The sequence below is a fragment of the Denticeps clupeoides genome, chromosome 10 (assembly GCF_900700375.1).
Source record: "Denticeps clupeoides chromosome 10, fDenClu1.1, whole genome shotgun sequence".
NCBI classification, from domain to species: Eukaryota; Metazoa; Chordata; class Actinopteri; order Clupeiformes; family Denticipitidae; genus Denticeps; species Denticeps clupeoides.
Genome location: NC_041716.1, coordinates 13,748,690 through 13,768,363, shown reverse-complemented (window position 1 = coordinate 13,768,363; position 19,674 = coordinate 13,748,690). Strand labels below are relative to the sequence as shown.

Genomic DNA, 19,674 nt, shown 5'->3' with positions numbered 1-19,674 from the left:
CAGGCAGGGCGAGAGAGCCGCAGAGAGAGAGAGAGAGAGAGAGAGAGAGTGAAGGAGGGGAAGGGAGAACGAGAAGCAGGAGGTGAAGGTGGGCGGCCGCTGTCACTCCTCTTGTCAGGCGCGGCCACTCTGAAGCCACCAGGGCGACACCGGTTACGACCGTGGTCAGGAGAGTCTCCACCGGAGAAGAGATCTTTTTTTCTTTCTTTCGGGGCTCCGAACGCTCGGCAGGAGGCGAGTGTGACGGCCGTCGGAAAAGAAGACCAAAGAGCCACCCTGCTCTACCGGCGGAGACGACCTCTCCCTTCACCACCTCCCTTTCCTGACTCCCACGAGGTCGCCCCTCCTCTCTGGTGGCCCCCCTGTACCCCCTGTGGGGAAAGAAGCGTGAAAAATCCCGCTAATGGCTTTATTTGCTGTCAGATCTGCACCGATCTGGCGTTCTGTGCGACCACTCCGCTTGACACACTTCGTAGTCGAGTGAAGCCAGAGGCACGCCAGCCGGAGCCGGAGCCGAGGGCCAGGAGAGCAGCCGGGCGAGGGGGTGCCATCCAGAGAGCAGGACACACTCCCAGTGGCCGTTTCCCTTTATTCTGTCGGACCCGGCGATGCGGTGCTGCCTGCTGGCGTGCGCGGCCGGCGTGCTGTGGGCGATGTGCGTGATGGAGGGGGCGGATGGGAAGAAGGAGAGGAAGCGGCCGAAGGAGGCGACCCCCCAGCAGACGGAGCCGTACAACTCCACGCTCTCCAACAGCGAGGAGGTTGGCGGGAGCACCAAGGTAAAAAAACTCGATTTAGAGACCTGTTCTGTTTATACGTGTTAATATGTGAGGAGTTGATTGACAGCTATGAGTGCAAAATCCAACGGCGCAGGATGGGACACGGACTGATGGTTTATGGGAAAAGGTGGGGCCCAAGGTGGAATCGCTGGGCGGGACGGTGGGTGGGGGGGCTTCTAATGTCTAACGTGTCCAAATGGATGAGCGGCTCCAGGTATGTGAGGCATGTGCTCTTTAAAAGGCCCATCAGTTCATCAATGGGGGCGGGGGTCCCCAAAGCGGACCGCCGCCTCTAATCCACTAATCAAGCAATTAGTTAACAAAGAAGTGAATTAGTCGAACTTGAGGTAGTGAGTTGAAGCCTCATAGATGAATGGCATTTAGAGGCATTATGGGTAGTATTGTGAAACGGGCCGTGCCGACCCAGTGTGTGTTTATTGCTCGCATATTGTTTACACATCAGAGTTTCTGGTCTGATCTTTATTCTGCTCAGCCCACCCATTGTGTTGGCGTCTTGCGCCGGTTCCCCAACTCGAACCTCCCCTCGTCTCCTCCCGAGCCCCTCCGGGCGTCTCCGGGGACCGCGCTTGCCGCAGAGAACACCTTGAGCTTTTCTTCTTTTTCGTTTTTTCGTCAGGCACCTCGGCGGACGCCTCGGTGCTTACCGGCAAGCGCGTTGTTTGTTTAACTTGGCCCGCGCTATGAAAAGAGAAGTGTAGGAGGTGGGTTCGGGCCACACGGGCCACCAGACTACTGTCTCTCCACCTCTCTCTGCTCCCTTGGTTTTCTACCCCCGGCAGGACGCGCCGCCTCTGGTCTCCTCGGCCTTTGTCGCCCTCCCTCTGTGGCTCGGCTCAGGCAGGCTGCCATGATGTAATTCCTGGGAAAGTGAGGTGGGGAGATATTTAGAGACCCTTTGGCTGAGCTTTTTCCCAGCCTATTGAGGCTGTCAGTCAGGGGCCGGACTGACTCCGCTGTGTCTGGGACACTGGATAGGGGCGGCGCAGCCCCCCTGACAGCACCGGGGCAGCAGGCCGTGTAAGCCCCTTCACAAAGACCCTCAGAAAGGGGACACCTTGATGAGGATTAGGACACTTTGCTCGGTTCACCTCAGCCCTTTTCGCCTCGGCCACGTACTTCCCCACCAGGAGCTAATAAAGTAGTCGAATGAGCCAACACGAGGGACATTCGGGGGTATTTTTTTTTGCCTTTCGAACCCTTCCACGTTGTGATACGCGCCATGCGCTCCTCCCTGCTGAGTGGCCATTTAATGGGAGTCAGGGCCTCCAACCACAGAGATAAACCGTCCTGGCCACAATTTTCATTCACAACATGACTGCAGGACTGAGATATTCTGTGGCTGAACGAGCTGTCATTTTAATTGCCGTTTTGTGCTCCGCTCGTTCACCTCAGTGGAAAGTGGTGAGGACGTTTGGCCACAACATTATGCTCGACAACATTGTGGCAAAAATATTCCTACAGCCTTGAACAAAGTCTGCATCTGTGCTGCGCCGGTTAAAATGTCTACCGTTCAGTGTATCGACTGCTGAGGTCACGCTTCGGCATCAGCGTATTGGAGCTTGTGTGACGCTCTTCCAAGAGGACACACCCTGACGGGTGTTCCACGAAACATTTACATTTAAGGGATATGTCAGACGCCCTTATCCAAAGCGACTTACAGTCAGTAGTTACAGGGACAGTCCCCCCCTGGAGACACTCAGGGTTAAGTGTCTTGCTCAGGGACACAATGGTATGAAGTGGGGTTTGAACTTGTGACTTTGTGGTCTTCTGGCTTACTAGGATTCTACCACTCTTGCTGGGTGTTCCATGAAACAGGATTTCATGGGTTAACCTAAGCTGTAAGTCTTGCCTGTCCAATGAGACCGTATGCAAGCAGCCCTCCTGTGAGTTAATCGTGACTTCTGCCTTATCTTAACCAAACTAATTGAGAAGTCCTGCTTTGTGGAACACCCCCTACGGGTTCCCACACAACCGAGTTGGGGACAACCAGGTAGACAGAAGACAGAGCGAAGACAGAGAAGGCTTCTGTGCTTGCAAACTCAGATGAACACAATGAGGGCAAACAGCAAGGGTCAGACAAGGCTCGGGTGGACACCGTAGTCAGGTGATCCCCAGGGTCAAAAGTTCATTGGCGCTCAGGCCAAAGCGGGCGTGGCCAGGCTCCCCAGCAGAAACAGTGTGGCTCTACACACAATGCTCAGGCCAATATCAGGGGAGTGAGGTGAGGGGCCGGTTTGGTTTATGACACTACAACCAAGAACAGGATAAATAGATGGATATGACATGGCAGGGCGTAGGTTCGGATCAGTCGAGAGCGAGTGTATAAAAAATTGGCCCAGATCTCCGCAATGCTTCGCGAAGCATTAAGCAGAAACCCCTTCCTTGCTCAGGTCGTCTATATTAGGTTCCCCAGTGTTGTGGTTACCCCCAACCCGACTACTGTGAGGGGATGGATTCCAGGAAAACAGTGCGATTATCCCAACCGTATACATGCAGTATATACAATTTTGAGTTTGTTTTGACAGTTAATATTTTTTTTTGCAGAACATACCAAGGGCACACAATGTGGTTGTCATGGAAATCCATGTATTCTGAATATGTTTTACCGTTCCCGACTTGTCCCATAATCATTATTTTAAAAACGGATCCTTAAAGTTTACAATGTGCACATTTTCTGTTTCTTTTTTTTTATTTTAAGCTCCAGGGAACACTGTACGACCGTCAGTGTGGTCTGGAGCAGCACGCATGTTCTCCTCTTACGGGCTGCCCATCTGACCTACCACAGGCAAAGACCAAAATGAGCCCTGGTACAATTTCTCTCAGCACTGTAATTTCCACATAAAGCAGGTGTGACTGTGCAATCAGACCCTCTGCAGCTTTTCGCCATTTTATGTGGGGGGGCGACGCTGCATAATTCTACAGTTGATCTTATAATAGCTTTTATGGCTTAGTCCCGCTTTCTCACAAGCCTTTACTAGCATGGAATGCACGGTGGATGTATAAAAGGCATAAATATCTAAACAATGTTTACACTGCCACTGTCAGGCCAGGAACGGGAGAACAGATTCGAATAACCGGAGGCATCAATACTTGCTTATTTTGGTCTTTTAAAACATGCAGATGCTGAGGCTACTTACACGAAGGCTGTGCATTTTAGTAATCGCAGTGATGGGCAACTTATTACTCCTTTAAACAGTAGTATTAATATTGTAATGTCTCATCATGCTACTTTAACACTCTCAATGCCTACACCCCCATTACATGTCCAGACAACAAGTTTACTTTAAAGATGAATCCACAGAGAAAAAAAAAGAATTATGAACGTACCACTCTCCCCATTTATTGCAGTAGTACTGACCGACACTGTTAGTAAAAAACGTTGTACTCTAGTTATACCCTGGTCTCAGCAGAGGGGCATAAATTTTAGTGTCATTCACGTCGTAGGCATGCTTGCAGCCCAAAAGACATATTATTATTATTATTGTGAAGTCAACTTTATACGAGAAAACATACAGAATTATTATTTCACTCCGCTCGCCATTCTGAAATTGTGCCACAAGCCGACGTGTGTTTGTTTTCCTTTTTTTATTTAAAGGGTGCAAACAGACAGTGCCTTAGAAGTATGGATCCGGTGCTGTTTTCATTAGTGTGAGTGTGGTCCAGCGCCGCGCTAATTACCGTGGCCACTGGTTCTGTGACCTGTGGGGATTTTGGGCAATCCTCTATTTGTTGTGTCCAACGTAAACACGAAAGTCCTGTGGTCTCCTTTGCAGCAATATTAAGAATGTGATGAAAGGTGCTTCATGCTTCCAGGCTTAGAAATATTCTCAGCGTACAGCAAAGACTCGTTTCTTTCATGTACGTGGAGCGTTTCAAAGGTTTTCATGTAAAAAAAAAAAAAAAAAAAAGTCACAGAGCTGCACGCGACGGTTCCGCTAATCCTTCACACAGGGTGGCCCTTGTAGGACCCGACGCCCACTTCATTTCTCCTTCGTGCCTCCATGTTGGACTTCAAAGCGGTAATGACAAGCTGAACACTTTAATTGCAGGTGAGGGCCTGAGGTGTGGTGTGCCAGCGTAAGTGTGATGAAAACTGTAAATCTGTCAGATGACCCGTAGAGCAGCTGATGGCGAACATACCGCGATCCGCCCCCCCCGTAAGGACCTCGCCGTCAGCGCGGCTGCGAGGCCGAGAACTGTGGCGAGAGCGACGTCTGGGAAACCGGGCGAACGGAACCAGCGGAAAAGGCCACGCAGAGTTCAGTTAATCAACCAGTTACAGTGTGGCACCGTGTTCTGCCCCATGGTGTCGTACCATGGTGTGGTAGTTACAGTCAGTCCGCATTAACATGCTGCCCCCGATATGCACAGCCAGCCATTATAATAGGGGGGCGTTAGTAGCCTAGTGCTTAATAAACCCATAAAGCACCTTCGCCGAGCTCCTCCGCTCCGGCTGGTCCTGGAACTACTATTTAACTAGCAAGAGCGACATAAGGAGCGATACACTGTCATTTAAATGTAGCGGAAGAACCAAATCAGCATGCTGAAAGAGTTAAAAATGAGACATTTCCCTTTTTATTGTTTGCACATGACCATAAAATAGCAATGATAATCCTCCGTATGATGTGTGTTGAAGTTTTTTTGAAAAAAAAAAAAAAAAAAAAAAAAACCCGATCAGATGCACGATGTTCCCAAATGACGGATGACATAATAACACCACGTTTTTCACGTTCAGGCATATACACATGCAACATGTACTAATTCCAGCACCACGTCTGATGCTCTGCAGCGTTGGGCATGTGCAAGCAGCCTGAAACTTCTATCAATCAGCGTGGCGCGCTGTCTGCTAATGAGCTGGGTGTGTGTCGCTAAGCCTGAGCAATGCGTAGAGTTTCCTGCCCGGCGGGGAGGGCTTGGCGGGGCCTTAGCTGCGGGCTTCACCCAGCCACGCGTGGAGGCTTTCACGGTGGGGATCCCGTCTCTTGAAACAACTCCGACAGCAGCGTTCTCCAACCTGTACCAGTCACATGACTTTTACTACAAGTCATAAGGCAGCTGGAAGTCGACTGTAAAACCCACAGGCTGGATATTTTGTGAAATTTCTCCTGTGGTAGCGCAGGTAGACCGATGCGCATCTTATGGATGTTTTCTGCTTGGTTGAAACGAATTTCTCGTGACCAAGATTGTAAAATGCTGATGGACTACTCCACTATTCCACTACTGTCCTGCCAGGCAGTAGTGGAATGCAAAACGGGGTGATCATCAACTCCACTGACCTCGCTGCAGACAAGGTTTGAGGTTCTGGATTGTTTGGGATAAATGTAATATTTGTCCTGAAGAACATTTACTGCTCCCAGGGGGGGAATGAGAAAAGTACAACTGTCAGTCCGCCATCAGCAAGTCGCTACCAAGGGAATTATCTCATGTGCTGAAGTTCCTTGGCAGCCTCCGAGCTTCCCGGGTGAAAAATGTCCACGCCTTGCAGCATCCTGTTCATTGGAGGAGGCTCAAGCCACTTCAGGCTGTTCAGCTCTTGCTGCGTACACATGATAGAACCCGCACTACAATAAATAATATCTTTCATATTGTGCGCCTGTGTTGATTGTTCATGATCCGCTCACATGATCTGTTCTCACAAATCTAACTGTAAAAAAAACCCTTAACCAGGAAGGAAAAGAACCTCAAGGTGATGATTGGGATTATAAAACAAGTCTAAACTGTAGAGTTACTGCTCTGAGATCTATTTTTCCACTCCTCCTCTTCTGTTTCTGAAAATTGAGAATGACACTCATCAAAATAAACCACTGCTCCCTTTGAGATGACTGTGGTTATTCCTAAACAAGAACTGATGCCTAATAGTCATGTTAAGCCATGGACTGAGTCTGAATGACTAGATATTTACTGAACAATTACTACACACAAGAAACAAAAAATCCTGACTCTGACTCTGTGTCTGAATCACGTTTAATTGTATCGACACATTCAGAGAAGGAGCGAAACGAATAGACTGACGACAAAACTACAATGGGCGAACTATGGATGTCTGGTGTGTTGTAACACGAAGGTGTGGATGCAAGTGAGGTAGAATGGTGACAGAGCAAAAATACCACACCACTGTTACCCCCTTGACTGCCGCAAACACCGATGTTGCACAATCCCGTCGTGACCTCTGTCTACTTGTCTGTCCTGTGGCAACATGTTCACACAGACCTGTGTCAGGGACGTTCGCGCTGCGTATTCGAAATAACTAATGTCCAAATATCCCAGAAAAGGCTTCATTTTTTCCTTCTGACACAGGGACAGGCTCCTTTTATTTCAACACAGCGTCCCCTTTGCATGGAGCCTAATGGATTCTCTGGCAGCCTCGGTGCAGAATGTTCAATTATGTCCATAACCACAAACCAAAGTCATCAAGGAAATATGTACCCAGAGAAAATAATGTGCTGTAGGTGGGCGTATTTTGAGCAGGTGATTGCTTGACGTGCTCTGTCAGAAACATTTTTCAGATGTTTAATGTAATAGCCTCGAGCCTGAAACAAACCTCATAAAATCACACAACACCAGCAAAGCCGGGAGTCAGGATGTACAGTATGCAGGGAATAGAGGTGGGGCAACTCCATATTCAGCTCAATAATGGAGTTCCTAGTTATTGATTTTAATTCATGTCATTTCAGTGTTCTACACAGGGATGTGTAGCAAGAATCAGGCCTTTGTACTTTATGCGCTTTCACGTTGTGTGCTTTTCCCACTGGTTGGAGTGGTCATTTTTGACATAAATAAACAAAAGTAAACAGATAAAATTATGTTTATGCACATGATGCATTAATAGGTGTCACGTGACAGGGAGCACCGTGGAAACCAGGTAACGTGACTCCCATAAACTGGCAAGATGGCCACTGCCAGCTACTCAGTCATTGATTGCCCTGTACGGAAAGGACTTATTGTCACCCAACCATCATCTACGATCAAAGTAAGACCGATCTTCTTTTCATTCCATCTCCCTCATCTCCTCACCTCATCAACAACTACACTCGATCCGTCCCTAAACGTGGACGTCAGCATCCGTGGGGTGCTGCGGCTAAAGCCAGCATTCATTCGTTTAATAAACCGGTGGACACTTACCTGCCTTCTTGCGTTCAGCTGCACCGGGCTTCTCGTCCCCACCAACACACACTCTCTTTCAGTTCCGCATCAGAACTGTGATTAAATTTGTATATAGCATGCGTGAGAGCTGTCAGTAATCATGTTCCTCCCTTTTTAAATTGTGTTAGCACTTAAAACGGACATAAGCATACTTAAAGATTGTATTGTACATGACAAACAATTATACATAAAAAAGGGTAGTTACTTCCTCTCCTTCAAGATACAGACAACTACTTAGGTGTTACTTCATGTTCTATCTATTCATGTAAACTTCATGTGAAGACATCTTTGTGGAAAAAAAAGGCTCTATGCAACGCTTAATGCCAGTTCGTAAATATTGGTTATATATTTCATATTTTGGTAGCATGGAAAGTGGCCATTTGTTTTTACCTATCATTGCTCTTATTCAGTTCAATACAATGAAAATTGCAATAAAGAACTACTAAATGTGAACATTACTTAAAATTACACATTGCACGACCATTTACAACATGCAAGAAATAACTTCAGCCAACACCACAATTACACCCTGCCACAGCCACACAGAAGAGAGCTAGATTATGCAGCTATGAGAACAATATGAGTCCATGTATAATTATATGTAATAATGCACAGTCTGTTATTAATGTCAAGAGCCTACTTTGCCTTGCTTTTCAGGGTACAGAGGTCAAAAACAGTATGCAGCCTGAATCCTTCTTACATTAGAGGTGTTACTTTACCTACTGCATCAAGGACTGTAAAACTTCATCACATTGTGCCGTTGCAAGAAGTGGACAACTATGCATGTTTCATTGGGATGCACCCTCTTACACTGTCCTGCAGACATGTTACAATAGTCTATTCAGTGATTGTTTTCATGCAATACTGAGATTCACAGGCTGTGGACATTAATGGTGGTGAATTGGACAACTTTACAGCTTTTCTACATACACTTTACTCATATCGCAGATGAGCTGCAGAGTGGTAAATGAGGAGCGTGCACAGAGCACTTAGTCTGGTTTTGGGTCAACTTGAATGAAAACACGAAGAGGCTCGACGACCAATTATCTTATCTGCCCGTCTGAGTCCGACTTGTAGAATTTATGATTTTTTTTGGAGACAGGGTCGTAGAAGGGTCAAGTTTTTAAAACCAACCCCTGGGTATAAGAATGGACGGAGAACAATGGAAGAAGAGGTGAAGGCCAGGTGATTGAGGTGAAGACCCAACGGGATCGCGCTCTGTAACGGAACCTTCACTTCCGTAAAAACTGCCCTGGTCTTTGTCCAGAGCGCAACAAAAACCCAGAGCTGGGCCGACACGCTAGTTTAGTTTATTTTGTCTTCTGTCACACAAAATGAAGAAAGATGGGAAACAGAAAAGGAGCGCAAGGGCAAAAACATGATCTCTTTTCATTCCAGTGTATTGAAAAGAAAAACAAGGGGTTACTTTGTTGCTGTTGAACAAGAGGCATTTTTCCCCCCTCCTCTCTCGTTCTGTGAAGAGAGGGTTATGTTAGTTTAGCAGATAAGTGATCCATGTCCTGGTGCCAAACCCAAACAAATTCCATTTCAGACAGCTCACCTCCACGACTCCTCTCTATCTCCCCCCTCTATCTCAACCACAGTCACTTGATGTTTGGGGAGGATTCAAGTCATTTTTGTGGCTGAGGGGAGTTCAAGCAGCACCCCCCAGTTCGCCCAGTGAAAGTGCTGGCGAGAGGTTAATAGTTGCTTGTTGTTCACGTCATCCAGTCGTGGGATTACTGAACACCCAACCTGCCATTAAATCTGTTTAATGATGTGAGATGCAAAGTCAGATTTGATTGAAAAAGTGCTTTTGCGTTTGTTCCACAAGCATTGCATACTTCAAAGAAACGGTTGGCCAAGAAGTTGGACGATATAAAGGGCTGTGCATCAAAATTTGGCTCTCTGCGACTAATTTAGGTGATTTACAGTAAGATTCTATTTTTTTTAAATTTTATCACGCTGCATATTTCTGTGATTATAAACCCATAAATTCCCGTGGACCCAAACATCTTTTAGATCCACTTCAACATGAAAAAGGTTTCCCAACCGGAGACGTCAGACTCTGATGAATTATCACTGAAGCCTTTCCAGGGTGTGATTTGTAAAAACCCTGCCACCGCCAAGTCGTCATTTAAAAAAGCGAGAAATACGTGAGAAATTACCTGAAGCTTACAATCTGCATGAAATATGTGAAAGGGACATTGCTTTTTTTTGTGTTGATGCATTCCTGACCTTTATGATCAGACTTTGGATATTTGGATTTTCATGTAATCAAATTCAAAGGCCATTCCTCTGTGAGCTTTTGGGTGTCATCACTTTTAAGGTGTGCCAGTGTGCTCATGGAAACACCAGTGTGTTGAGGGATATGGGGGAAAGTTTTCCACTGAACCTGCAAGACACCTGGGTGAAGTGCAGAGTGTACAACTTCTTTAAACTGTGGATAATGGAGGATGCCATGTTCTTTCGCTGCTGTCGACATGAACAGAGCAACAGATGCTATACTCTATGTAACCCTGTCACCTTTCAGTCCCAGAGGTTTGTAGGCATTAAAAACCTGAATTTGGTTATGTGGCTACAATATTTGTACTGAATGCTAGTTGTGGGTCATATTCCTGCCTAAAATGCCTCCATCCTTTATTTAAGGTATTTAACTGAATCATATTTCAGTCAGTTTTGTGTATATATTGTCCCACAAATAGATTTGTGCACAGAAAGGCAAAAGAAAATATGTTGTTGTCTTTTGCCTTGTATGCCTCCTGCTAAAGCTTCATTCAGCTTCATTGCTGGACAGCTTTTTGCTTCATATGACTGGATCCATAAATGTGCTGGACAAAAAGGCATTGAATCAAAGGACTGAATTGGTAGAAGTATTGTGATTCATATACTAATTCCCAACTCACAAATCTTTACAGCTTCCAGAGAACCAGAGGGTGGACCCTCTTGGATCATGGATGGATTTTGTGAAGAGACCTGTGGGCAACTTTCCAGGAAAGTGCAGGAAGAGAAAACGCCCCCTGGTAAACAAGAAAACATTTACAGCATTTATCAGACGCCCTTATCCAGAGCGACTTAAAATCAGTACTTACAAGGACAGTCCCCCCTTAGGGTTAAGTGTCTTGCTCAGGGACACAATGGTAGTAGGTGGGATTTGAACCTGGGACTTCTGGTTCATAGGCGAGGGTGTTACCCACTAGGCTACTACCACCCTAAAAACCAGCATATATACCTTCCATAATACTTTCATATTAAAACAAATGTATACTTTGTTGAAAGTATAATTAAAGCACAGATTTTTGGTAAGATTAGACATATTTTCTGATGTATATGGAGAAATATATAAAAAAATAATTAACCAGAAAATTGTCATAATGCCCAAAAAGGCTGTCTGCATATTTCAAATCATACTTTAAAGTCATGTCTTTAAATCTAATCCAGAGATGTTCTCCCTCGGCACTGAAGGACAAGAGAGAATTGTCTGAGAAACACGTAGCAGCTAAGAAACAAGCAATGAGCAGGAGTGATGTGAATGCAATTAAGGCCAACTGTCAGCAGAGGTCTCTTAAAAATCTCAGAACTCTGTCCTCGACATAACCAAAGCTGTGCTGGATCTTGAAAGAAAAAGTGAAAGTGAAGTGATTGTCATGGTGAAACACTGCAGCACTACACACGGTGACACAACGAAATGTGTCCTCTGCTTTTAACCATCACCCTTGGTGAGCAGTGGGCATCCATGACAGGCGCCCGTGTGTGGGGACGGAGCTTTGCTCAGTGGCACCTTGGCTTGGATTGGAACCGGCAACCTTCTGATTATGGGTCCATTTCCTTACCTGCTAGGCCAACCACAAGATCACTTTATCACAAGATAATAAGTAGTGGGCCAAAGGAACTACCTTCAGGATACACAATTCAGAATTATTTCTCTATGTTGTTTCACATTTCACTTCATTACACATCTTTTATCTGATGCTCCTATACATAAAGGTAGAAAGTATGGTGACTTTGAAGACATTCAGATCATATCACCTTGGCCATTTTAATGTTTATTCATGTTTATTCTAACCACATTGGTTATTTTTTCCTAGCATGATCTTCTGAACAAAGAGACTGTACAGTGGCATGACTCAGATTTCTTTGGCTTGTTCCCACTTAGCCTGGTCCCCCTGGCCCTCCTGGCCCCCCTGGACCCCAAGGTCCCCCAGGGGCACCAGGAGCAGAGGTGACACACGAGGTCCTCCTGCATGAGTTTAAGGAGATGATCAGAGGTGAGTTTATCTCGACCCTTGCCTAGTCACAACAATATGCCAGAACGCAATATGCCTAATATTTTTGACATTTGTAGGCTACCATTATAATGTAATTTTTTTGCAGTGGCTCAATAGAAACACCAGTCTACTGTGCTTAAAAGCTTTTAAGATGCATTTTGTCTTAAGCTCTGCTACTCAACACTGTATGTATTCAACTATTTCCTTTCTGACCCTCTCAGAGGCAACCGAGAGGCGAGCATCAGCAGAAAAACCCACTGGTCCCAGCCAGATGCCCACAAGCTTCCTCACTCTGGAGGGGCTGTCTTCTTACCGTCGGATCGAGGAGGCCTTCCACTGCAAGCTCCGAGGGCCTGTGGTCGTGGACAAAAAGACCCTGACTGAGCTACAGAGCTTCCAGACGGTGAGAACGTGCCACACTGCACCCAGAAGCCTGCCATCTGTGTATTGTCTTCTGAAGTATTACCCCACACCGACTGAGCCCATGAACCTAAGCCACTGCAAACTTGCAGAACACAGAACCCTAAAATCAAACCTCCATTTCAGAGTTCAGGCAAACGAAACAAAAACAAGCTGAGCCCTGATGAGAAATGTGAATCAACATTCAGGAAACACAGCAAGCAGCCATTTAGAAAGCAGGAATTCAAGAGGCACATACACATAAATTATAAATAGAGATTTGGAAATGTTTCAAGCTGGCAGCCTGGTCAACTTTATGCTCCATTATTTTCCCTGACACTCAACATTTCCTCGACAGTGTTCAATTAAATGACATACATTTAAGACATTTATCAGATTTCCTTATCCAGAGCACCTTACAGTCAGCAGTTACAGGGACAGTCCCCCCTGGAGCCACTCAGGATAAAGGGCCTTGCTCAGGGACACTGTGGTAGTAAGTGGGGTTTGAACCTGGGGCTCTGTGGTCTTCTGGTTCAGAGGCGAGTGTGTTACCCACTAGGCTACTGCCATCCATGTTGCATACTCAATAGATAAAACTGGTGCTCTGCTGTGTGCAAATCAATTCATGACTTGATTGGCAATAAAACGTACTTGGCATTTACATTTTGGACACAAAATGCAGTTCCACGGGAGAAATATATCCAGTGTAGGAAGGAAAGAATGCCCTCAAAGCATATCTGTTCAAATTGCGGATTATGGCCAGGAATGATGGATCTTTGTGGCCATATTACAATAAATTATATTTTCAATATAACTAACCTATATATTTCAAAACACCCTTCAATATTAATCACACCAGGGTCTCTGGTAATGTTTGTTGTCCTGAACTGTGATTTAGAGTGCTGGTGGTTCTTCACTTGCCTGTGCTAACTCCGACTTGTTAGACGTGAAGTGATTGCCCGATACACTTTTGTGGAAATATTTTGACTGGAGTTTGTGGAATTTTGCTGTTGAAAGCCACTGGAATGGTGGCCGGGTTTGGGGGAGTTAAAAACAATGCTGTGGCCTGGCATGACCAGTGTTCCGATTCAAACTAAGATGATCTCCTCAGCTCTTTTTCACGTCCTTTCAGGCCATCTTTTTAAAACTGCCAACGGACTGTTATATTTGGGAGACCTGTGGGCACATGAACCCCATGGTTATTTATTTAATGCCATTCTTTCTTTTGCCTAATCTTTTTGCTTTCAGCATCGCTGCCCTGTAGACTGATTTGAGCTCGCATTCTTCGAGGGCGCCACACATTAGAAGCTTAGATCCTCACGCTGTGTTAGAAAGGAAGCTCCGTTTGTGGCTTCCGTCTGAGACATTACTAGAGTTTGGCGAACGGAGGAGGAAATAGGGGCGCATTTGTTTGGTTCCTGGCCTCTATAGTGCGGCAAAATAATTCTCACCTGTCCTCCACCCTCAGCCGCCTGCCAAGGGGGCTTTTCTCAGGGGCTCTGGGATGGACCAGTCCACAGGGCGCTTCACTGCTCCCCTCACTGGAATTTATCAGTTCTCCGCCAATGTCCATATCGGTAAGTAACGGTTCCATCTGTAAAACCCACACTTAGATACAAACCGCAGAAAGGATATTCATCTCTCATAGTTTTTAGGATGGGATTATAATCAATATGGAAAAACTGTTTGGATTTTACTCATTTTGCTTACTCTGTACTGCATATTCCATTGTATTTCTTTCCCATCTTCTCTTAAATTCCTACAAACAAATGCAAGTTTATATGGGAATTTTCATTCTGTATCTCCCCATACCAAATTCTCCACCCACAGTCCCCTATGCAGTCCACAGTTACGGGAAAGAAATTGTTGAGTCCACCACAGCAGGGAAATACACAAACTTGGCACCCTTCTCATAATCTCCCCAGACCCAGAGCAAACAAGATGGGAAACAACACTGGCCTCCAAACGCAGTGGCCTCTGGATATCAAACATTTTTTCCAGACATAACAATAATTAAACACTGAATCAGAAAATGCTCTGATGTGTAATTACAGCTTAGGCAATTATTCGTCCCATGAAAGATACGATCTGAATTATACACTGAAATCCAAGAAACCGTAACAAGCTACTAAATGGCACCATCAGAAGTTGCAACATATGTTTCACTGGGTTGCATGTGGTCTAGTGTTGTGACCTCTGACCTGGAAGCGGTTCTGTGTTTTCTCTGCAGACCACAGTGAGGTGAAGAGGAATAAGAGTCAGTTGAAACCGAGGGATAACATTCGTGTGCTGATCTGCATTGAATCCCTGTGTCATCGATACACGTAAGTGATTAGTGACTTTGTTCAGAATTTATTGAATACTAAAGTAATCTAATTACATCCACAATACAACACACAATGTGAGAAAGCTATGAATATAACATTGGATTATACACATTAATCAGGGGCACATTGACCCTTTAGTCTCACCAAAATAGTGATAAATAATATTTATAAATTATAAAATTGACCTGATTGTTAGCACATTTTCTTCCAGCAAATCCAAGAATTAATTATATAAAAGCAAGATTAAGCAACACTCAAGAAATGTTATTACTTCACCTCTATATTTGCCATTAACTTATTTTGATCACACAAAAAACATTATAAATAACCATTATAATTAAAGTGAAAGTCACAGCACACGGTGACACAACGAAATGTATCCTCTGCTTTTAACCATCACCCTTGGTAAGCAGTGGCCCGGGGACCAGTGTGTGGGGACGGTGCCTTGCTCAGTGGCACCTCAGTGGCTTGTCAAATGTTTTGTACTACTAGCCAATTCAATTTATTTGTAAAATAACTCAATTAGAAACATGGTGGGTAGCATCACTTGAGAAATTACAACCATTTACAAAGATTTACTGTGAAGTATGCTAATTACCACAGAGAACACATTACCACCAGAATCTTATCGCCCCTCACGTCCTGCAAAATAAATGGCAAATGCAGACATTGTGAATAGAGGGTGGCAGTTTGAGGAGTGACCAGAATGATGGGTTCACCATTAAAAATGCTCTGGTTTCCAGAACAGATTTGCATGTACAAGAATTTTGAAAATCAGATCAACAAAATAGCTTTTGACAAACGCTATTTAGGTGCATACATTTCTGTGAAATGTTCTAAATCATTTTTGAATGATTTGAGTGTTGAGAGAATGTTGAGAGAGTCAGCACACGGACATCTCCAACATGTCTGGGAAAGATCAGAACAGCTTAAACACATCACATTCCATTCAGCCCTGTATTTTGATCTTGCAAATGTCTGTGTTGGGTTCTGCATTGATTTAAAAAAAAATCTCAGATATATTGTGTTCTATTTCAGACATATTTTTTCAGTTGTTTTAACATTGTCATTAATATTAAACAGTTGGCAGATTAAAGTTCTATGTATCAACATTAACCTCTTAATGTTTGAGTCTAATCTGGAAAACTGAATATGTTATTTTAACACAAATCAGTCATATAAAATAATGGCAACACCTTCCTATAATTCTGAATTCCTGAACGTTCTTTCCATTTCATTGCGCTTACTGAAAAAGCAAGACAAGGTGTGCTTAATGTCAAATGCAAGTCATTTTTTAAGATCAGGATCCACAATGGCTAGACATTGGAAAGGGCTTCAGATTCACACAACGTAAATTGGCTTATGTTAATTACTAACATATTCCCAAATTCAACAACTGATTTACAGTTACATTTCAAATGTATGTTACATTTTTCATCTCTAACATTTTTCTCACCACAGACCATGTTGAATTTCAAATATTTGTCTGCATTTTTACCAATTTCTGTTATTCTTCCTTTTCTCTTCTGCAGTTCATTAGAAATGATTGTTGGCTTGGAAAGCAACAGTAAAATATTCACAGTCCATGTTCATGGGTTACTGGAACTACAGGTACTTTTTATACTAACCTACTGCACATTACAATCAATTGTGCATTTTAATGAGTCAATTACGAACATTATGAACTTTTCTAAATTGTATACATGTTCTCACTCATTCATCTTATTCATTCAAATTGTAGTCATTAGATTTTCTAAAGCACATTGATCTAATCTTTTCCTTTGTTTTATCTCCAGGCTGGTCAGTACACTTCCATATTTGTGGACAACAGCGCAGGAGCATCTATCACAATACAGAATGGATCAGACTTCATGGGGATGTTTCTTGGGGTATAGCACGACCCAGACCTTTCATCTGTCCACAAAGGACCCATACGAGACTGCTTTGCATTAAGTTTGCTTCTCTTTGGACTACTAATAAGCTCTCTTGGACCTTCACTGATAGATGTGGGACCTGTGAATAAGGAAGCTATGAACATGATGGGCACAGCTTGTATGTTATGAGAGAGGAATTTGACTGATCTAAGGGTTTAGGTACTGACCATCTGTCTCTCTCTCTCTCTCTCTCTCTCTCTCTCTCACACACACACACACACACACACACAAACACACACACACACACAATAGACACTTCACTGATTATTCTTCTGTTCAGAAAAGGGCAAACCTCCAGAGTGCCCTCTTGTGCCATTCTACTGCTAATGCTTTATTGCCAAGATGGTCATGGTCAAGTGATTTGTTGAAGAAAGTGATTTTATTATTTTAATGTTTTGTATGTGAGAATATACATATTGAGTGAGCTGCCTCAGTTACATTTCCACTCATTTTAGCTATGGAATCACTTTGAATGAGAGGATACTAAATTACAATATATACCGAACATGTTTAACCAATGATCAAAGTCAAACATGAAAATATGGGAGATGGACACCGAGTCGAATGACTGTCACTAAGCTCAGAGACAAACCTCTCTCGGCAGAAACCTATATAAACCTCAATAGAACATTGGTGAGGGCATATTGCTTTTTGCGTTTTGTATGTATGTGCATTTTCCACATAGTTTTTACATAATGAACTACATAAAGTATTGCAGATTGGAGACAAATCAATTATCAAGTACATGAAACTGCAAACATAAAAATATAAATATAAATATATATATATGTGGTGTTGCTGCTGGATTTGAACTGTTTTTACAGTTCCCAAAACTAACATTGGGACGTTTGTCTGTCTCTGAAACGTGATTGAATTGTTATGTGCATTTATATATTTTTATACCTATTCTAAACAGTTGATTTTGTTTATACAACATATGGGACGCATCGTTTGGAAATTATTTATGGTTAAAATGTACCCATACATTTAGATACGAATTGTTAAATAAAAACAGCAGTGATTAATGCAAACCCCAGTCTTTTATTTGCTCAGAACATTGTTACGGTAATAATTAAATGTTATCTTTTTTTTGTGACTGTGCAGATCTATGATTAGAACTGCCACGATGTGACAGATGTAAGTTGTGGTAAACTGTTTTTCTGCAGTGTGCAAGAGTAAAGGCCTGGGGACGGCTGGAGTTTTACAACCCTGCAATTAAAGTTGCACTGCAGCTCATGGAAAACACTTCTCATGGGGAGAGGGTGGAAAAATGCGTCTTTGGGTAATTTGAATTGTAAATAAGATGGAATACCTCAAATACCTTGGTGAACAGGAGCTGCTTGGCACACTGCCTGCTGTCTGCTGCACTCTGGCTCAGGGTGTGATCTGAGAAACCCAATCTTTAAGGGTTGACATATTAAAAACAGTATATTGATGATTGTGAGCGATATCTATGTTGTTTTCCTCGAGATTATTTGCTTCCATGGCCAAATGTTTGCAATTGTTTGTGTCTGTTGAATATTCTATAGATTTTTAACAGAGTAGATAACACATTGTGATAGCCATAAATAATTTCCAGACAGTTTTTAATGCTGACAATGTCTGGAGAGGGAAAAGGGCTAAAACACACATGGGGTCAAAGTGACTTACGAACAGTACTTTCGTAATTCACTGTCTGGAGAGGGAAAAGGGCTAAAACACACATGGGGTCAAAGTAACTTACGAACAGTACTTTCGTAATTCACTGTCTGGAGAGGGAAAAGGGCTAAAACACACATGGGGTCAAAGTGACTTACGAACAGTACTTTTAGTTACAATGTGGAATATTTACAAGAAACTGAAGAAACAAACAGCATAGACAAACACAACAACACGGAAGGGAAGGTGGTACAAAAAGCACAACAAAGCAAACACACACTCTAACCCACAAAGCAAAAGCAAAAAAGGGTTCAAAGAAGAGGACACATTTGTTGTGTGCACTGTGTGCTATGCTGTGTTTCACAATGACAATCATTTCACTGACAAAAAAAATAGAGTGAGCAGACCTAGCGCAGGGTGGTAGTAGCCTAGTTCATAGCCTAGCCTATGAACCAGAAGACCCAGGTTCAAATCCCACTTACTACCTTTGTGTCCCTGAGCAAAACACTTAACCCCGAGTGTCTCCAGGAGTGTCTCCCTGTAACTACTGACTGTAAGTCGCTCTGGAGAAGGGCGTCTGATAAATGCTATAAATGTAAATGTTAATGTAGACCTCTTGATCTCTAGCAGAGGTCTCCTTAAATGTGGTGCAGTGGCCAATAACCATCTGGTAGGTGGAGCCGGCAGGCGTGTGACTCTTTGCACCAAGGGGAAGAGACTGACAACAGACAGACACACAAACAACAGAGACAAAAGACACAGACACATGTGGAAGCACATGGCCCTAGGACACTGGCATGTTACAGCAGAAGATGGGGACTCGAGTGTGAGACTCTTAAGTCGCACAACAAATGAATTGAGACCTGACTTGGACTTGGATGTTGTTACTTGTGAACCATAACTCGTAAACAATGTTCATTTCATGGAATTATTTACGTAACCGAGCGGAAGGCACAGGCAAAACACCAAGAATATTCAGAGCGCCAACCCCAACTCTAGCGAGAGCACATGACTACACATTGCCGGCTTCGGCAAGCCCCGTATTTGGTTTTAAAGCCATCTAACAAGCATACGGCCACTTGCAAAGAAAGGGCTTCAGGATAGATGATGCCAGATCAACTACATCCAAAAAATGAAAAGGGGAACATCATGTATGGGAAGGTAT

At 43.8% G+C, this 19,674-nt stretch overlaps 1 protein-coding gene across 1 annotated transcript; it reads left to right on the top strand.

Annotated features, from left to right (window-relative positions):
• The first annotated feature begins 579 nt into the window (after nt 1-579).
• c1qtnf12 (C1q and TNF related 12) lies at nt 580-17,902 on the top strand. Its single transcript, XM_028993852.1, has 8 exons — nt 580-779; nt 10,862-10,966; nt 12,100-12,211; nt 12,433-12,614; nt 14,079-14,187; nt 14,841-14,934; nt 16,470-16,548; nt 16,734-17,902. Exons 1-8 carry the CDS (start codon nt 609-611, stop codon nt 16,830-16,832), a joined length of 951 nt encoding a protein of 316 aa, XP_028849685.1. The 5' UTR covers nt 580-608; the 3' UTR covers nt 16,833-17,902.
• The last annotated feature ends 1,772 nt before the right edge of the window (nt 17,903-19,674 follow it).